Source organism: Rhagoletis pomonella, unplaced genomic scaffold, assembly GCF_013731165.1.
Source record: "Rhagoletis pomonella isolate Grant_MI unplaced genomic scaffold, Rhpom_1.0 Rhpom_scaffold_00010, whole genome shotgun sequence".
Classification (NCBI taxonomy): Eukaryota; Metazoa; Arthropoda; class Insecta; order Diptera; family Tephritidae; genus Rhagoletis; species Rhagoletis pomonella.
Window position 1 is genome coordinate 30,683,312 of NW_023458564.1, and position 19,920 is coordinate 30,703,231.

A 19,920-nucleotide genomic window follows, 5' to 3' on the forward strand; every position below is an offset into this window, starting at 1 on the left:
TGTCCGTCTGTCCGTCTGTCCGTCTGTCCGTCTGTCCGTCTGTCCGTGTACACGATAACTCGAGCAAAAATTGAGATATCTCAACGAAATTTGGTATGTAGGTTTCCCTTAATCCAAGGTAGGTTGGTATTGAAAATGGGCGAAATCGGACTTTAACCACGCCCACTTCCCATATAACGGTAATTTCCAGAAATACGAAAACTGCGATATTTTAGTAACTACTGAAGATAATTCACTCAAAATTGATACTTACAATAATTTTTAGACGAAAAATAAGAATATTATAAATTTTTGGAAAATGGGCGTAGCCACGCCCACTTATGGTTACATGTGTATATCTTGGTAACCGCTGCACCAATTTCTTCCAAACTTGGCACAGTTGTTGGCCTTCGCATAACATACCAAATGGCCGAAAATTTTTAAAATCGCTCAATAACCACGCCTACTTCCCATATAACGGTAATTTTCAGAAATACGAAAACTGCGATATTTTAGTAACTACTGGAGATTATTCACTCAAAATTGATATTTATAATAAGTTTTAGACGAAAAATAAGAATATTATAAATTTTTGGAAAATGGGCGTAGCCACGCCCACTTATGGTTACATGTGTATATCTTGGTAACCGATGCACCAATTTCTTCCAAACTTGGCACAGTTGTTGGCCTTCATACATCATACTAAATGGCCGAAAATTTAAAAAATCGGACAATAACCACGCCCACATCCCATATAACGGTAATTTAGAGAAATACAAAATCTTCTATAAATCATTAAATATTGAAGCTAATTTATTCAAAATTGATGCTTGCAACAATTCTTTACCAAGAAATACGTTTATGGTAAAATTTTGGAAAATGGGCGTGGCACCGCCCACTTATGATCACATATAAGTATATCGGTAACCGTTCTACCAATTTGTACCAAACTCGGTATGGTTATTGTACTTGCCACATAAAACCAAAACGTTGAAAATTATTGAAATCGGACTAAAATAACGGCCGATTCTCATATAACGGTAAATTTAAGAAATGCTTGAAACTCCAATATTTCGAAATTGAAGGACGCTAATTTGCTCAAAATTGATACACCTCGGCTTACCATCTAGCGGAAGGTTTCGGAAGGGTGAAAAAACATATATTTAATACTTGCGCCGGGTATTTAATGTTCGGCTCCGCCCGAACTTAGACTTTCTTACTTGTTAGTTATATATTTTTAAATAAAATTTTTTTGATAATTTAGTAAAAATTTAGTTAGCGATGCAGTCATATTAAACTAATAAATTTTTTAAAAATGGCGTTCTCCATTTTGGGATATTTCCTTTAGTTTCCGAGATATATATTAAAAAGTGTCGTTAATTTAGTAGAAATTTTGATCACATTTTGTCGTATTTCATACAATGTGGCTGCCAAATTGTGGATAAATGGCGATTACGACAAAATTTTACTACAGAAAATTCTTCATAAACTCAAAACAAATTAACAATAAACATTAAAAATTAAATAATTTAAGAGTTTTGTGAACTAGAAACATTTTCATAGACTTTGGAGAAAATCTATCTTCGCGTTTTTGAGAAATTGCATTCCAAACTTCAATCGCGATTTCCCACAACCTGCCGAAATTAACATACGACAATCTTTTACCCAGGCGACGATATGTATCAGTATGGTCATGTGGATATGAAAATTCCTGTAATTCAAGTTTCAAAGCCATTTGGAATGATCCTCATATTGTAGTAATTCATTTAAAGTATTGTATATACTGAATTTAACTTTGTAAACGGCAGGCAAACCTACTCAAAATATTTTCAACCGAAAATCGAGTTGAAATTTTTTCGTGTGACACCCATATTGTGATACGTATTTAAACTATCTAATTATCTTAATTCAAGTTGGATTTAATTTGTAAACAGGTGGCAACCCTCTTCAAAATATTTTCTAACCAGAACCTTCTTCGCCTGACGCCCATAGGTGATTCATAATTAAATTTTATAGTTGCATTAATTAAAATTAACTACATTGGACTTTTTAAACAGTTGCATTAGTTTGCAGCTTTTTGGCAAAATTTTCTATGGAATATCCGTAAAAAAGCTGCGACTAACCTTGAATTCGACTTTATTTCGACTACAAAAATGCCCCATTGAATTTAACTTTGTAAATAGGTGGCAACCTTGTTCAACATTTTTCAAACCACAAGCTCTTTCGTCTGAAACCCATATCGTGATAAATATTTAAATTTTCTAGTTGCCTTCATTTAAGTTAAACTTGATGGTTTAAACAGGTGGCAACAGATGTTTGATTGCTCGTCTTTTTTTCAAACCCGGGTTTCGAGTTATTCGAAAAATTGCTGTATGAAAAAAAAACCGGTTTCCAATTTTGAAATTAAGAAAAAAATTGATTTTATTTCACGTAACTATCATACACTGAAAATTCTTATCTTTGTATGAAGTCATGACCAAAAATTACAATAAAACTATTAAAAGTAAATACATCTTTTATTTAGAAAAGCAAACTTAGTTCAACGTGCTTTTTAGATCAAAATTAAAACAAATCAAAATCAGTGCCAAAATCACGTTGGGACTTGTTTTAACTTTTTTTTAATACCTTATGTGATTTTTGTGGACTTTTTTCGGATTTGAGTGGTACTCTTGCAGCCATAGCCGACCGCTTAGATGTGCCTACTGCCACTTGTGAGGCCCATGGTTCAATTTCTCCAAAGTTGCTAGAGCACTTTAACAGCTCAGAATTGACCCCAACACAAGCCAATGTTTACCGATCTTTATACGAACAAAAAAACGAAGTGATCACCTGTAAGAATAAACATGTCGGTAAATCTAGGATTTTTTTATTTGAAATGATGCATTTTGCTTTGAAATCGCCTTATTACTTCTAGTGCAATAAGCGATTTTTTGAAGCTCTAAAAAATTTATTCTACATCAAAAAACGTCTTAATACATATCTAATAGAAAATTATACAACTCCCTACAACTTGCATCCCATTTCTCCTCGTGGCGTTGTTAATAAAAATGTTAAAGCTTAACGGACATTGCTTAATCGATAAAAAAAGTAAGTCAACAGCTGCGCACTTACCTCTGTGCCGATTGGTCTGCTTATCAAACATCAGCATAGCGTCTTCAATCTGCAATTAAAAGAAGAAAAATTGTAGATGAAAACCAACCCATTAATTATACCGAAAATCACTTAAGTATTTCCACTCTAAATATAATTTAAAAAGAAATACTTTTGAAAATACTTAATACTTAAAAGACATTGCAGACGTTAAAAGAAGTCTAGGTAAGAACTTGGCGCACAAAAATGCGAATTGCCATTAGCGATGTTCATCGTTGTGAATTGAAGATTCATTAAGTTTTGTCACTTTGCAGTAAACTATTATGTCTCAATTAAAATAAAATAAAAGCAGACTGTGCTGCTGTGTCTGTCGCTGGTCGTCATAATGATTGTGCGTAGGAGTTTTGCTTGTCCAAGAGCGAATATACATATGTATATATGTGCGAGTAGTGGCTGGCAAATATATGTATGTATGAATGTATGTATGTAAATAATGAACATAGCCAAGTTGATGGTCATAAGTATGGAAGCGTGCTCATCCACTTCATTTATGCTATTTGCCGTATTTGGTCGCTGATTAAGCGTCAACAGAGAGTGGGTGTGCTGATGGTAGACAGCTGGGTGGAGCGTTTCACGCAGAGGCGTTGAGTGGCTGCACTACTTGTTAGCAAACTCGTGTTCAAACTGAACTGAAACACAGTAAAGGATGTGTGTGTATGTATGTGTTTGAATGTGAGTAGTACATGTGAGAAACTCTGTCCATGGCCATAACCATGATCCTACAGAGAAGTAGCCTTGCTCGCTTACTACATGGCATACATTTTTCTGGCCAAGCTCGTCGATGTTGTTGTTGTTTTAGTATATGAGCACGCCTCATGTTCGTTGTCAACAAGTTCAGTAGCTGCGAAAACTTTTCCCATTATCCCAAATAACTGATAATACCCCAACTTGGTTGGAAACAAAAAAAAAAACAACAAAAACCACTGACACAGGCACAGGCAGCATAAGCCATTGGCAATAGCTTTGGCTTCGAGCCGCGTCCGTTGGTTATTTCAACTCAATTCAAAAGCCCAGCAGCGTTGCTGTCAGTTGTCTTTTCCTCTTTAATTAGTGAAGCTCTCTCACATCCATTCCATCCATTTTTAGTTTAAAAAGTGGCTTACTACTAGCCAACAACACTTGGTAACTTTGAGCATGTATGTGTGTATGCTGGTGTGTGTATTTGTAAGTGTTCACCCAGTAGCTAAGGTAATTCATTAACAATTACAAATACATTTACAAATGTGCATTATCCACAATTCAGTTGCGCTTGCATTAAAGCTGGTTAAAATAGAATTTCCCAAACAGTAGAAGGTATGTAACTAGTTTTATACGATCTACCTTTTAACCGTTAGTGACTTAGGCACCAATTACAAATTCATTTGAAGGCATCACAAGATTGAAAAAGGTGTGTAAATTACTATCTGATATCAATGACCTATGTATGCATGTATGTATGTATGTATGAATATTAAAAAAAGTATTTGACTTCAGCGCTGCCAGCCAATTCAACATAAATACTCATAAACAATGGGGGGCGTATTCACAAAAATGTAGCAGAATTTCATATAAAATTGCATCCATTTGCAAATATTTCATCAATTTTTTTGAAATGTTATTATGTAAGAAGCTCATAAGCTTTCGTTCGGTGTAATTTTTGACGCCTGAAAGAGATCTCGAAGGATGAGGTCTAAAACTAAGTTCCCACGAGCACTGCCAATAACATTGTTCGCTTCTGAAATATTTTGGTGAATTACGCCGTTTACGTGGCACATTCTTATTCGATTTGACAGTTCATTATTTAATTTTTTATTTATTTTTTAGCCATTTCCTACTTTCCTTTGTTTTGATTTTTTCTATTCTCTCTTGCTCTAACAGTTGAGTTCGATAAATTGAATCTGAATTACCTAGAAATGATGTAAGTTAGCTAAGGTTAAGGATAGGTTGTAAGGCGAATTACGTAATTCGAAGGGTAATTTGAAAGCGGGTTACGACTGAGAGCCAATTACGAATGAGAGAGCGAATTACGTGCCATAGAACGTCGTATAAGCTGACTGAACGATTAAAATTATAAAAAAATCTTAACCCTTCTACAATGATTGGGCCAAAATTACTCAATAGTCAAGCTATGGTGTAATCTTTTTTTTAATATCATCAGTAGCTATGGGTTTGGATTTATTTATTTTTTTTAATTTCTGCTAGAGGGCAAAAACCTTTTATTTAGAGACACACAGCTTTTCTGCGTAATTTTGACCTAAAATATAATTTGCTTTTTAATGTAATTTTAATATTTCAAATGAAGAGTTTATTGTGGTTGGCAGTGAACTCTGCGATTTTATTTTAGGAAATCGCGGGATTCAACAACAAAAGCCACCACTCAAGACAAGTAATATTCCAGAAACCCAAATTTCTTAAATAAAACCCAATTGATTCAATTTCGGCGACATTTGAACAGAAATCAACTTAACATGGAACTCTCATAAATCTGTGAAAAATAGTCTTTACCTAGTGAAACTAGCGAACCAGGTTATGGATTCGCAAAACCTTCTTGGAACTATATTAAATAAAAGACAGTTTAATTTTTCCATAAACGAAAACACCCAAATCAAGAAAATTTTAAAATACATTTGTTATCTACAACCAATGATGCCAGATTCACAGTTTTAACTTTAAATTACAGTTTTTTATACAAGATTACAGTTGTTTAAATTACCTTCTAGTACAAATTAAAGTTTTTTCGAAAGTTATGATTCGAACGAATAACTTAAAAATTTCTCCTTATGTTTTTTAGTAAGTCAACTCTTAAGATAAAAGGGGGGCGATGAAGAACATGCGTTACTTCATACAAAACAAATGTTTTCCGCTGTCCTTTGCATTCCAGTCGCCACAGCAAACGTGGAAAGAGTATTTCCCCAAATCAATTTGAATAAAACAATAAATGAAATAAAAACTTCAAAACTCTCTGGTATTTTGAGAACTAAATATTCCTTTAAAAAATGATTTGAGTTATCGAATCAGATGCTCAAAAAAATTTGCAAAGTAATGTAGAGAATCGCTTTTTTTATTTACGTTTAATAAAATTAAAAAAGCTTAAATTTATCAAAACTTTTCGTTTTTGATGGTTGCAGTTTTTATGTCCAAATACAGTAAATCTAGGGTTTTTTTGCAAATAAAATCTGACAACACTGGCTGCAATTGAAAACTTATAAAAGCCAGCCATATTACTGATGCGTTGACGATCGTCGACGATGACTATGCCGATATTCAGCATAGGGTCGAATGACTTGCAGTAGCACATTTATCTGCTCTGATTATGGTTTTGTGGGCGTCGGAAGGCGCATCTTCCACTGCCGTTTTAAATACCTAACCAAAGCGTTTTGCCCGTGAAGAAGTTCTTTGAATTTACGAATTCATAGCAACGTTAATGGCACAACACTGATGAATTTCGATATCAGGATTGCTAACGAAATACATTTATTACCGTTGTTAAGGATCTGATTCCTCTGAGGTCGTCCTGCATGAATCCGCGACGCATGCACTCAAAGCTGTGCATTAACTTGGGCGCATTGCTGAGGGTTTCGATTCGCACTGCTAATCGCCAATGTTTGTTTCATATTCTGATCGGCGAATGGTTTACGAACACCGAAAGTACGATGTCGAAAAATTCAAACTATCGTCGAGGCAATTTTCGCAAAGGAAATATACGCGCCAGATATTCTCATTAAGCCTTATCGTGGGTTTCGCCCGAAATTTTTCATCCGCCCGTAGTGAATACTCGGAAACGAAAAGCGAATGGGTTCGAGGAAAATGAGACTCATGCAGCCTTATCATGAGTTTCATTTTCCTCGAACCGGTTCACTTTTCACGTTTGGTTAAAATGTATTTACTATGAGCCGAATAAAAATTTTCGGGTGAATTTTTTTTTCGGACGAAGCTCAGGATAAGGCGCAATATAAGACAAATTTTGTATTTTTAATCAAAATTCCATCATATATTTTTCAAATCCGACAATTGTAAATGAAACCGGTAAAAATTTGCAACGCACTCTAACCTAACCCAACCAACATACACTCAGAAAAAAGTCAGCTAAATATATTCCTCTTAACACATGATTTGGTAACTATAAATGTCGAGTACAAGATCTGTGGAAAAATAGATTTTACCGGAATTTTCTAATCGGAAGAGACAAACAAAACAAAGAGACAATTCACACAGGACAACTCACATAGGAGCTACATTTGCTAGGTATTACGTAAGCAACTTTGTTTTATACATATATATATATATATATATAGATTTACACCCAAATTCATCAAAAATAAAGAATATTTTAACTGCTTTGTAAATCGAAATTTTTTATGAAAATGTCACTCTTTAAATCTTTTTTATTTTTTATGAGTAAGGCCATTCAATTTTTAAATAGTTCACAACCCTCTTCAAAATTATTACTTCTGGATAAGAGTGCATTTAAATGCCTTTCATTTCCTGAATGCATTGTAATATTTTACTCGATTAAATTGTAAGTGGGTTGCAACCCTATTAAAAAGTTTTTATTTTTACCTCAAAAGGCGAAGCTGCCCTTCAAAATAGTTTTTAAATCATTCAATTTGATGGAGTATTATGGAAGATATGTATGGCGCTTTATTGGCCAGATACAATGCTTTCGGCTTTTTGAAACCCCCTTTTTTATTAAACCACTAAATTTGAACAACGTGACTATTTTTCGCATGTGCGTGAGCGCTCCCCTTCAAAATGAGATATCCTTCATTCAAATTGAGAAGATATTAAAGGAGATATCGCTCGATAACAGAAAAATACCTTTTAGAAATAAGTACATAGAAGATTAAGATTAAAACATAATAATTTCTATTATTGGGTCATAGTGACCCAGAACGTTGAAGAAAGGGTTAAATTAGAAACAATGCAGAAGGGCTAAATTCATTCCCTTTTCATATTTTTTGTGTATTTTGGCTTACAAAAAATTATATTTGGGGCTTACACACTTGCCAGTGCTTGGCCGAGCTTTTCCTCCAATTTGTGGTGTACGCCTTTTTGTCTCACAAAGTTTACGTCGCCTCCAAATGGCATATAGTTTTAACAAGAAGCCTTTTTAATGACAGAAATAAGAAGAAATGAGCTTTTAAGGCTTTGAGTACAAGACTGTGTCGCTGAGAAAAATTTCTCGAAAATGGCTCAAACCGAACAGCTAAAATTATTACACGAGCCTTAGTATGTAAATGATCGTAGTATTCATTTTCGGCAATTTAGGGCCGATATTTTCATCGAAAATCTATTTTTCCTTTAAATCAATAATCTCGTTTATACAATTTATATTTTGATTATTTGCTCGTCTAATTAAATAGTTCGTAGGAATTGAGATGTGTACATAAAATGTGAGCCATGACTAAATTTTTAAAGCAAACGATTTTCCTTTCCTTTTATAACGTTTCAACCGTGTACCGATATCGCCAATTTCCCCTCTCCTTTGCAAAGTCTCGTCACTTGTTTACTTCAAGTGTAATTGGTCCTTTGTTTGCATTCGTGTACGCTCTTGCTTTTGTTGAGAAAATCGAAGGGTTCTCACATCGGCTCATCATCATCTTAGCCGAAACAAATGTTGAATTTTAATGTGTTTCCATGTCTTTGAAAGGCAAATCATCCCATCCCTTTTATTCGTGCTCGACATCGACCTCGTTTATGCGCCATATGAAGAGTTATTTTTTGCTTGATTTCCAGTCTGACAATATTGGTGGTACTAATGCTGCGTCCTAAGTTCACCCTGCGAGAGTAAATTCTGTAGAATAAGTATTGAAAATGTCCTTTTAAAATTGTATTCTTGAACATCCTTAAAAATTTGCAGTAAATATTCTTGGAAAGATTACATGTGTTTCGCCCTGCTAACTTTTTTATCTTAAATTACATCCCAAGCTAATAAAAACGAGGTAAAAATCAAAATAATTAAAAGGGATTTTTCAATACCTACTCGTCCTTGTGACCCAAAAAATTTAATCTTTTTAAATTCTACAAAGGGTTTTCTTTTATTTCATTCAATATTGTTATTCTGTATTGCAATGAAGTAGCATGTAAACAATTTTTTGATCTAACCATATCCTTGAAATTTCTATGTCCTTTAAAGAAAAATCCTGACCTCAGAGAGAAAAACTAAAACCGTGTTTTACTATTTTTGGCTCCTAGTTTCGCGAATTGATTTTTTTGTGTGCAAAATTGACTGCTCCACGGTGTTTAATACAATAAAATCCTTCTGCGATTTGGAGAAAATTCAGTCTGCAAAGTAAGTACGTATCTATTTAGATACAATCCGCTAGGATTTTGAATTCGCATAAACCGGTCTAGTGATGGAGTTTTAAAAGCAGTTATTTTGCTAAACTACTCATTAGCATTTTACTACGGGGTAAGTGCAATTATGCTGGCTACTGTGTCAAAGTGTGTGTGTGTATGTGTGTGTGCTTACCATTCAACGCACCGATGGCCTCTCAATTCGTCAACTTGATGTTGATAATGTGCACTTAAGAGTGTTGGAAAAGTTTTCGTAATTGCACGAAAATTGATTAGGAATTAATCATATTGATGATGAGATTTTTTTGCACTGCAAACAGTGAAACTCACTCAAAAACTTAGTGCGCGTAACAGCTATGTTGAAATTGCATGAATAGCAGCTTGATGTGGTTGGTTAGCTGTTTAGTGGATTTTATGGCTACATACGAGAATGACAGTATTGGCAATACTGAGAGAGTTTATCTTTCATCATTATTTAGTACTCGTATGGTTGTAGTTAACGGAACTGATTGCATAAATATGTGGCGACAGCGCGTTTGATTGGATCTTTAGAAAATATTGAAGCCAAGTGTGAATGCACTGATTTGCAGTTATTAAGTGCAAGTCTGCGCTTCTGGATGTAAGCAAAAAAAATTAAAAGAATATACTAATGGTAACTACTACAACAATAACTTTAGCCGGAAGTCTTTCTATTTTTCGTATATTTTTTTAATCTGCTAAGTTAGTTTAAATAAATTTGAATGTGCTCTTCCGCAAATAGATGATTTTACAGCCAACCACCATATACGAAAAACTTTATTGCTCAAAGGATCTGAATACGGTATCTGCGATACAATAACCCTGATGAGGATTCAGGCACGCTTCTTGGTTGGTTAATGAACTTTTATTTCGAACAAACTTGTAATAACAGAATTAGCAAAACAATGTTAAATACGCTTTAGATGACAAATTCTCATTTGAATGTGTATAGTGCTAATTCTGTGTAGTATTTGAAACTTAAGTGTCGCTTGGGCCACAGCTGGTATTGGGTATCTATCTATCTTAATATGTCTATATTGCTTTATTGGCTCTTTTTTCCCACCGTAGAGTGAAACTTAAATCTGTACTAAAACTCCTTGTCTATCCGCCAACGGGAGGGGCTGTAACCGCTTAAGCCATTTTGGCCGAGTTCAACAAAGCACGCCAGTCGTTTTTCTTCTGGACCAACTTACGCCAAGTGGAAATAACAAGTGATGCCAAGTCCTTCTCCACCTGGTCTTTCCAACGCAAAGTTGAGTGGCCCCTTCTGTACGTCTTAGCGATTTCAACCTATGCTGTTTTCTCAATTTACCAATTATTGCTGCTTCGTTGGCGCTTATGGCTCTCCAGTTGGTTGAGGTCTCCATCATTTTTGGGACTAAGTTCTATACTGTGGAGCTGCATTGAAAAATGGACAGCTAAACAGTACATGCTCCGCGTCTTCAGGGAAATTGGGACCACAAGTCTCGCAATGTGCATAGTCCTCGTGATTAAAGTGCTGCAAGTGAAGCAGCCATGGCCAGGAAGTAGTTGGGCGATATTGAAAACTACCTTGTCGTGCGCCCTACTAATTCAGTTCTCGTTATTAGGGATGAGCTGATGTGCCCACCGGCCATTGTTAGCTGGGTCCCATCTTTCCTACCATTCGAATAGAGTGCGCCTTCTTGCGAGCGCTTATGTTCGTGAGAGGCTGTGGAGCATCCAGGAAGATTGAATGAGTCTCCCTTCGCCAGTAAATCAGTAGGGTGTAGCCCAGCCACCCCAAGGGCTGCACCTTCATAAACCGTCATCAGAAAAGCTGAACAAAGCCTTAATATACAGAGTCCTTAGATCGAATTAATTTCACGGCTCTATGAATTTACTTGGAGTGCTTCTACCCAAATCTTGGACCCGTAGAGGATCACTGATTTCCGAATGCTAGAAAGTAGTTGCTCCGCCTGAGACCTTATGCCTTATTATGCCAGATTTTGGCTCATACAAGATGATTCTGTTGCAGAAGTAGCTGCAATTGAGCTTAATTAGATACGCGGAAACCTCAAAATTCTGGAGCGCTACTAGTATTTTTGGCCAGTTCGCCGAATTGAGAGCATTTTTGACATCTAGGGTGATGACGAGGCAATATTCAATTGTACCGCCTTTCCAGCGCTTCCTGGCTATTGCATTAATCGCAATGGTTTTCACCAGATGTACTGCATCGATGGTAGAACGTCTTTTCCGGAATAAAAACTAGTTTGGTGCAGGACAACTCGTCGATAAATCAATAGCTCGGATGATACGACTCGCTATAATGCGCTCCAGGGTCTTCCCCACCGTATCAAGCATACAAATGGAACGGTAAGCAGTTCGACAGTAGAAGAAGGCGTTTGACTTTCCAAGGTTTAGGTAAAACGCCCGTCCTCCAAAAGTATCGAAAACTTTTGAGAAATCTATATGTTTGTAAGTATGCACTTACATCATATAGTACTTTATTCACTAGATACCATATGCAACCAAATTTATAACATATTTCCTGCTTTGTCTTTCTAGTCAATAATACATTGTTGGCGGCGACATCTTCGGTTATTATCAATAAATAAACAAAATTGCTTAAAGTGAAATGTTTCCTTTTATCCCTTTAGGTCAACTTCGAAGAAGGAACTGTGCCAAACACAATAAAAACCAACTTCCCCGGCGTCAGCTGTTACTTGAATGAATACATATTCTTACCTGCATTTTGTCAAAAGTAATTTTTGTTTTTCATTTTGTAACGTGAATGCGTGCGTACACATTTGTGTGAGATTAGATTATCTGCAATGGCGCTGAATTCACTCAACTGTGGACGAAAATGAAATTTTATTGTCATCCTCCAGTAATTTCCATTATAGCAGTATGTATTTAAATTGACAGCAGTAGGGAGAATAGCAGCTACAGCATCTGTTGCTGTCAAATTCAAGTTCTTTACTTTATGGCATTGTGTCACCGCCAGCCAAACTTCATTCATAAACGAAACAGTTATTAAAAAAGATTTTCGTGGATAAAAATGCGCGCTGAGAAACAATTCCAAAAGAGAATTCACAGCTTATGACAGACAGTGCAGTGGCGGGTCCATGAATGTACATTAAAGTATAGGTATATGTATGAATGTAGACGTAGATATAGTAGTATGTACATTAGGTTGGTCCGTAAAACCAAACGAACGACTTTTTCAGTCTCACCCCCTCAATCGGTAATACTATGGTCTATCGCATATACATTTTGGTCCCGATTGGAGACGGTTAAGGCGTGTCTCACAGGGGGCAAAGTACAGATTCCCCTGACTCAAAAAATTAAAATAACGTTTTTTTCATCTAAATAATACACAAAATCGATACTAATAAATTCGAAGATAGCATACATAAATTTTGGTCCCGATTGGAGACGGTTAAGACGTCTTCATGGGGTAATCTAAACTTTGACCACTGTGCGACACGCCTTAACCGACTCAAATCAGGACCAAAATTTACATGTGATATCTTCGATTTTGGATTTTAAATGAAAAAAAAAATAAACATATTTTTAATTTTTTAAGTCTCTATAGAGGAATCTGTCGGCCGGTGTGGTGTAGTGGTAAGCAGTCCACTTCCACTTCGCAACGCCTGGGTTCAAGCCCTGGTCAAAGCAAGATCGCAAAAAAAATATAGAAAAAAGGTTTTTCTTTACAGCGGTCGTCCCTCGGCAGGAAATGGCAAACCTCCCAGTGCATTTTCGCCATGAAAAAAAGCTTCTCATAAAAATACAATCGCCGTTCGGAGTCGGCGTAAAACTGTAGGTCCCTCTGCTTTGTGTGACAACATCAAGGCGCACGCCACAAATCGGAGGAGAAGCTCGGCCAAACACTAACATATGTGTAAGCGCCAATCTATTGTTATTATTATTATTATAGAGGAATCTGTATTTTGTAGAATCGAACAAAAAAAATGTTGTGGTGAACACAGGTATCGAAAATGTCCTTTGCAATTTTGTCCTTGATTATCCTTGAAAATTTCCAATAGTTATTTTTGAAATAAAAAATATACGTTAAGGACTAATACGCACTACATTGCCGCTTTCTCGAATTTCGTCCTTTTCACTTTATTAGTCTTGGACAAACAATTTATTTAAAAGGTCATTTTCGATACCTAAACGTCCTTGTTCGCCAAACACATTTATTCTTTTTAAAACTACAGAACTTTCTCTATCATTCTGTACATATATTGATTTCTACATATGCACGAACATTGCACTGAACGTTTAAGTACTTTTTTGAGTTATTCATAACCTTGAAATTTGAAAGCTTGTTTAAAAACAACCGGCCCACATAGGGACGAATCGACAATATAGGACGACAAAAATGTTTACTCTATATGTATTTGACAGATTTCAATGAAATTTGGTATTTAAGGATTTTCGTCATCACTGATTTCGAATATTAAATTAAATTTCCAAAATTCACAATGGCGGATCCAATATGGCGGACGATTTCCTCAAAATTGTCTAGATTGTTATGAAGCTTGGCATCCAGAGACTTTCGTCGCCACTTATTTCGAAATTGACATTATATTTTCAAAAATTAAAAATGGCGGATCAAATATGGCGTCCCGAATAATAGGCGTTTTACTTTTAACGCAATGCATTACCTTTAGCACCATTTGAAGCCATTTTGAGTTTTGAAAATTTAATTTCAATTTCGTAATCAAAGATAACGAGGATCTCTGAATACCATGATTCATAAAAAACTATATTTAAAAAAGTGGTCCGCCATATTGGATCCGCCATTTTGATTTTTGAAAATTTAATATCAATTTCGAAACCAGTGACGACGAAAATCTCTGGATACCAAGCTTCATAACAATCTATCCATTTTTTAAGATATCTTCCGCCATATTCAATTTCGAAATCACTGACATCGAAAACCCCTGGTTACCATATTTCATTGAAATTTATCAAATACATATGGAGTAAACATTTTTGTCCTCCTATATTCTCGATTTTTCCCAATAAACGACTTAAGAAAAATATGCTCTATTTAATGAATGAGGAAAAGGGGGACGAGTTCGTGACATTTTTACATTGGCGATTTGTTGGATTTTGGAATTGTTGAAGAGAAATTGCTATACTCGTTGGAACTTTTTTTTTATAACTCTAACAAATATAAAAACTTCAAAATTTTTTCAATGAAAAAAGGCAATTTATAAAATAGGTATTATACCCATTTTACAAACAACTATATTATTAACAAAAACCGCAAAATAAAGTACACACCTCACGCCTCACTTTCTATGTTGACAAAACTATTAGTTGTTAATAAGAATAAAATGACAAACGAAACTATTTTATCATCGCTTCAAACAAAAAATTATTTAATTCGACGCACGATAGAAAACCCAAATTTGCGCTTCTGTTAAAGCTGCTGCGTTGCGTTAAAGGCCAAAATTTGTATGTTACATTGTTAACTGGTTTATAAGGAGTATTAGAAAGGTATGTGTGATAACATCTAAAGACTTTTGTTTTTCTATTTTTGTCAGCGTAATTAGTTACTTTGTCCTTATGTGCGGCCGTCGGAGAGAAAAACTAAAAAAATTCTAATAAAATTGACCGCTAGTTTCGTGAGTATTAGGGTGCCCATCGAAAATGCTTTTTTTTGGAAATTCCAAGGCCCTACCCCCTAATTTTATTCGTTTTTGTGAGAAATATTATAGCCAATTTTTATAGATTTTTTAAAGGTCATTTAGATTTTGTAGATTTATGACATTTTGAATGACTATTTTTCATTCGACTTCAAAGACCGAATATGATCTGAGAAGGGATATATAGGCCTTTAATATATGGTATATAATAATGTATTGTCATTCATCATTATCAATCATTTATCTTAACTTCTTAAATTTTTACCATCGATAATTTCCACAATTTCAAAATATATAACGGGTGATTTTTTTGAGGTTAGGATTTTCATGCATTAGTATTTGACAGATCACGTGGGATTTCAGACATGGTGTCAAAGAGAAAGATGCTCAGTATGCTTTGAAATTTCATCATGAATAGACTTACTAACGAGCAACGCTTGCAAATCATTGAATTTTATTACCAAAATCAGTGTTCGGTTCGCTTTACGTCCGATTTATGGTCTACATAATCGACCAAGTGAGCAAACAATTAATGCGATTGTGACCAAGTTTCGCACTCAGTTTACTTTATTGGACATTAAACCAACCACACGAATGCGTACAGTGCGTACAGAAGAGAATATTGCGTCTGTTTCTGAGAGTGTTGCTGAAGACCGTGAAATGTCGATTCGTCGCCGTTCGCAGCAATTGGGTTTGTGTTATTCGACCACATGGAAGATTTTACGCAAAGATCTTGGTGTAAAACCGTATAAAATACAGCTCGTGCAAGAACTGAAGCCGAACGATCTGCCACAACGTCGAATTTTCAGTGAATGGGCCCTAGAAAAGTTGGCAGAAAATCCGCTTTTTTATCGACAAATTTTGTTCAGCGATGAGGCTCATTTCTGGTTGAATGGCTTCGTAAATAAGCAAAATTGCCGCATTTGGAGTGAAGAGCAACCAGAAGCCGTTCAAGAACTGCCCATGCATCCCGAAAAATGCACTGTTTGGTGTGGTTTGTACGCTGGTGGAATCATTGGACCGTATTTTTTCAAAGATGCTGTTGGACGCAACGTTACGGTGAATGGCGATCGCTATCGTTCGATGCTAACAAACTTTTTGTTGCCAAAAATGGAAGAACTGAACTTGGTTGACATGTGGTTTCAACAAGATGGCGCTACATGCCACACAGCTCGCGATTCTATGGCCATTTTGAGGGAAAACTTCGGAGAACAATTCATCTCAAGAAATGGACCGGTAAGTTGGCCACCAAGATCATGCGATTTGACGCCTTTAGACTATTTTTTGTGGGGCTACGTCAAGTCTAAAGTCTACAGAAATAAGCCAGCAACTATTCCAGCTTTGGAAGACAACATTTCCGAAGAAATTCGGGCTATTCCGGCCGAAATGCTCGAAAAAGTTGCCCAAAATTGGACTTTCCGAATGGACCACCTAAGACGCAGCCGCGGTCAACATTTAAATGAAATTATCTTCAAAAAGTAAATGTCATGGACCAATCTAACGTTTCAAATAAAGAACCGATGAGATTTTGCAAATTTTATGCGTTTTTTTAAAAAAAAAAGTTATCAAGCTCTTAAAAAATCACCCGTTAGTACCTACTATCTAAAATTAAATCCATTTCTGAATAAACTGATACCTCATTTATTGCAATCGCATAAAAATTGTCGAAGTTAGGCGACTTTTCTTAAATATGGCCTTGAATTTATATGTGTGTATGTACTGTAATTTCAGATTTTATTAACAGTGTGACTAAGAAATTCATCGATATTTCTTAAGAATTGATATATACAATCGCTCTTTACCAAAAAATTGGTTTTTCAAAAAATTTTAGGAAAATGGGAGTGGCACCGCCCACTTACATCATATATGTGTATCTCAAAAACTACTCGATCGATCACGACCAAATTTGGTATACACATTACATATCCTCTTCTCAGGTCATATTCGATCTTTGAAATCGAATCGAAAATAGTCATTCAAAAACAAATAAATAAATATACAAAATCGTATTTTCTGACCTAAATCGACAGGTTGCGACCTCTAAATGAAATTAAACAAGTAAGAAAGTCTAAGTTCGGGCGGAGCCGAACATTAAATACTCGGCGCAAGTATTAAGTATATGATTTTCACCTTTCCGAAAGCGACCAATACATGGTAAGCCGGGGTGTATCAATTTTGAGTAAATTAGTGTCCTTTCGAAATATTGAAGTTTCAAGCATTTCTGCAATTTACCGTTATATAGTCCGATTTCAATAATTTTCAACGTTTTGCTTTTATGTGGCAAGCACAATAACCATACCGAGTTTGATACAAAGTGGTATAACGGTTACCCAGATATATATATGTGATCATAAGTGGGCGGTGCCACGCCCATTTTCCAAAATTTTACTATAAACGTATTTCTTGGTATAGAATTGTTGCAAGCATCAATTTTGAATAAATTAGCTTTAATATTTACTGATTTATCAAAGATTTCATATTTCTCCAAATTACCGTTATATGGGATGTGGGCGTGGTTACTGTCCGATTTTTAAAATCTTCGGCCGTTTGGTATGCTGTAGCAAGGCTAACAACTGTGCCAAGTTTGTAAGAAATTGGTGCAGCGGTTACCAAGATATACCCATGTAACCATAAGTGGGCGTGGCTACGCCCATTTTCAAAAAATTTATAATATTCTTATTTTTCGTCTAAAAATTATTGTAAATATCAATTTTGAGTGAATAATCTTCAGTAGTTACTAAAATATCGCAGTTTTCGTATTTCTGAAAATTACCGTTATATGGGATGTAGGCGTGGTTATTGTCCGATTTTGCCCATTTTCAATACCATCCGTCCTACGCCAGAAAGAAGGGCACACACAAAGTTTCGTTAAGATATCTAAATTTTTACTCGAGTTATCGTGTGCACACACGGACGGACAGACAGTCACCGGTTAATCGATTTCTCTTTTCATTCTGATCATTTATGTATACATTTGTCTATATCTATCTCGATTCGTTTTGCCTGTTACAAACAACCGTTATGTGAACAAAGTTATAATACCCTTGTGCACAAGTGCGCTCGGGTATAAAAAAACTTATAAAAATAGGCAATAATATTTCTCATAAAAACAAATAAAATCAGGGGGTAGGGTCTTGAAATTTCCAAGAAAAGGTTTTTCGATGGGCACCCTAGTGATATTTTCGGGTGTTTTGAAATAGATATATACAAATGTATAAATATATGACTAGAATGAAAAGAGAAATCGATTAAGCCATGTCTGTCTGTACGTCCGTCCGTCAGTGAACATGACAACCCGAGCAAAAATTGAGATATCTTAACGAAATTTGGTATGTAGATTGCCCTTTACCCAAGGTAAATTGGTATTGAAAATGGGCGAAATCGGGCAGTAACCACGCCCACTTCCCGTGTAACGGTAGTTTTCAGAAATACGAAAACTGCGATATTTTAGTAACTACTGAAGCTTATTCCCTGAAAATTGATATTTACAATAACTTTTATGCGAAAAATAAATATATTGTAAATTTTTGGAAAATGGGCGTTGCCACGCCCACTTATGATTACATGTGTATATCTTGGTAACCGCTAACTAATTCCTCTCATGCTTGGCACAGTTGTTAGCCTAGGTACAACATACCAAACGGCCGAAAATTTTTAAAATCGAACAATAACCGCGCCCACATCCCATATATCGGTAATTTATAGAAACACGAAATCTTTGAAAATTCAGTAAATACAGAAGGTAATTTATTCAAAATTGATGTTTGCAATAATTCTTTAGCTTGATACTAACAACCTTGAAATTAACTTTTAAAAATAATACAAAATATAAGTTTACCTCATTAAGTATAACTGAACATACTATCGAAATTGTTAGAAATAGGGGTAAAACTACTCTTCTTACCAATGTGACGGCAGTTTCCAGAAAGGTGAAAAGCTATATTTAATTCTTGCGCCGGGTATTTACTGTTCGGCTCCACCCGAACTTAGACTTTTTTACTTGTTTGTTTTTGTCGCACTGTGGAATAATTGTGAAAAAAGTCCAAGAGTTTCCCATCCCTTGACTCTGTCATACTGGTGAAAAAGCTTGACTGTAGAATCTACACTGTAGATGTTGACATCGATTTATACATATCGATGGCCCTATGCAATAACGACACAATTCAAAATTCAAAAAATCAAATCCCTTCCTAATGTTAAGTGGATTATGTCTCAAATCGTTTTCCAATCCATGTCAAATTATTACTAACGTAAGTAGTAAGGATTACTGCAATTAGTCGTAAGGATTAGACATGGATCAGAAAAGCATTATAGACATGAGCCACTTAACAGTAGAAAGAGTTTTTATTTTTCGAATTTTAAATTGTATCGTTATTGCACAGGACCATCGAAAAAAGCATGTAAATAAGAAGATAGTGATGTCAATTGATTCCCCTCGTACTCTTCGTAGCAGCCTCGGCGGAGACAACACGCTGATATTTATCATCGTTGGACCATCGGTGTAGTTGCAAAGTGTCCTGAGATTTCACCAGTATTAACTCTTACTGTAAATTTGCTGAGTTTAAGAAGATTTCCGACTTTTTTGGAATCTCAGACATATCTTGTTTGGTCTCTTTGTTCAACATTGTGCTTTAAAAGCATTTTAAGTTTAATTCAGTGTTACCAAGCTGTGGTATCCTCCAAGTCACTCAGAAACCCATAGGTTTTAGTCTTTCGTTTATTTCCTTACTAATTGTGCCTAATTACTATTTTAGCAATATTACCTGCATAAATGTGTGACTAATTAATCTGCTTTGTAGTAGAATTTATTTAATTACTTGTTAACTACCAGAAACCACAAGAACTGGCCCAATAGGAAAAGGATACATACATT

At 35.4% G+C, this 19,920-nt stretch overlaps 1 protein-coding gene across 1 annotated transcript in view; it reads right to left on the reverse strand.

Annotated features, from left to right (window-relative positions):
- Nucleotides 1-12,135, reverse strand: part of LOC118746340 (forkhead box protein B2-like) — a 47,720-nt gene extending 35,585 nt beyond the window's left edge. Inside the window, exons 1-2 of the mRNA XM_036480194.1 lie at nt 12,130-12,135; nt 3,091-3,139 (exon numbers count right to left, since the gene is read on the reverse strand). Coding sequence (XP_036336087.1) covers nt 3,091-3,139; nt 12,130-12,135 — 55 coding nt within the window. The remainder of the gene's footprint in view (nt 1-3,090; nt 3,140-12,129) is intronic.
- Nucleotides 12,136-19,920: the final 7,785 nt, after the last annotated feature.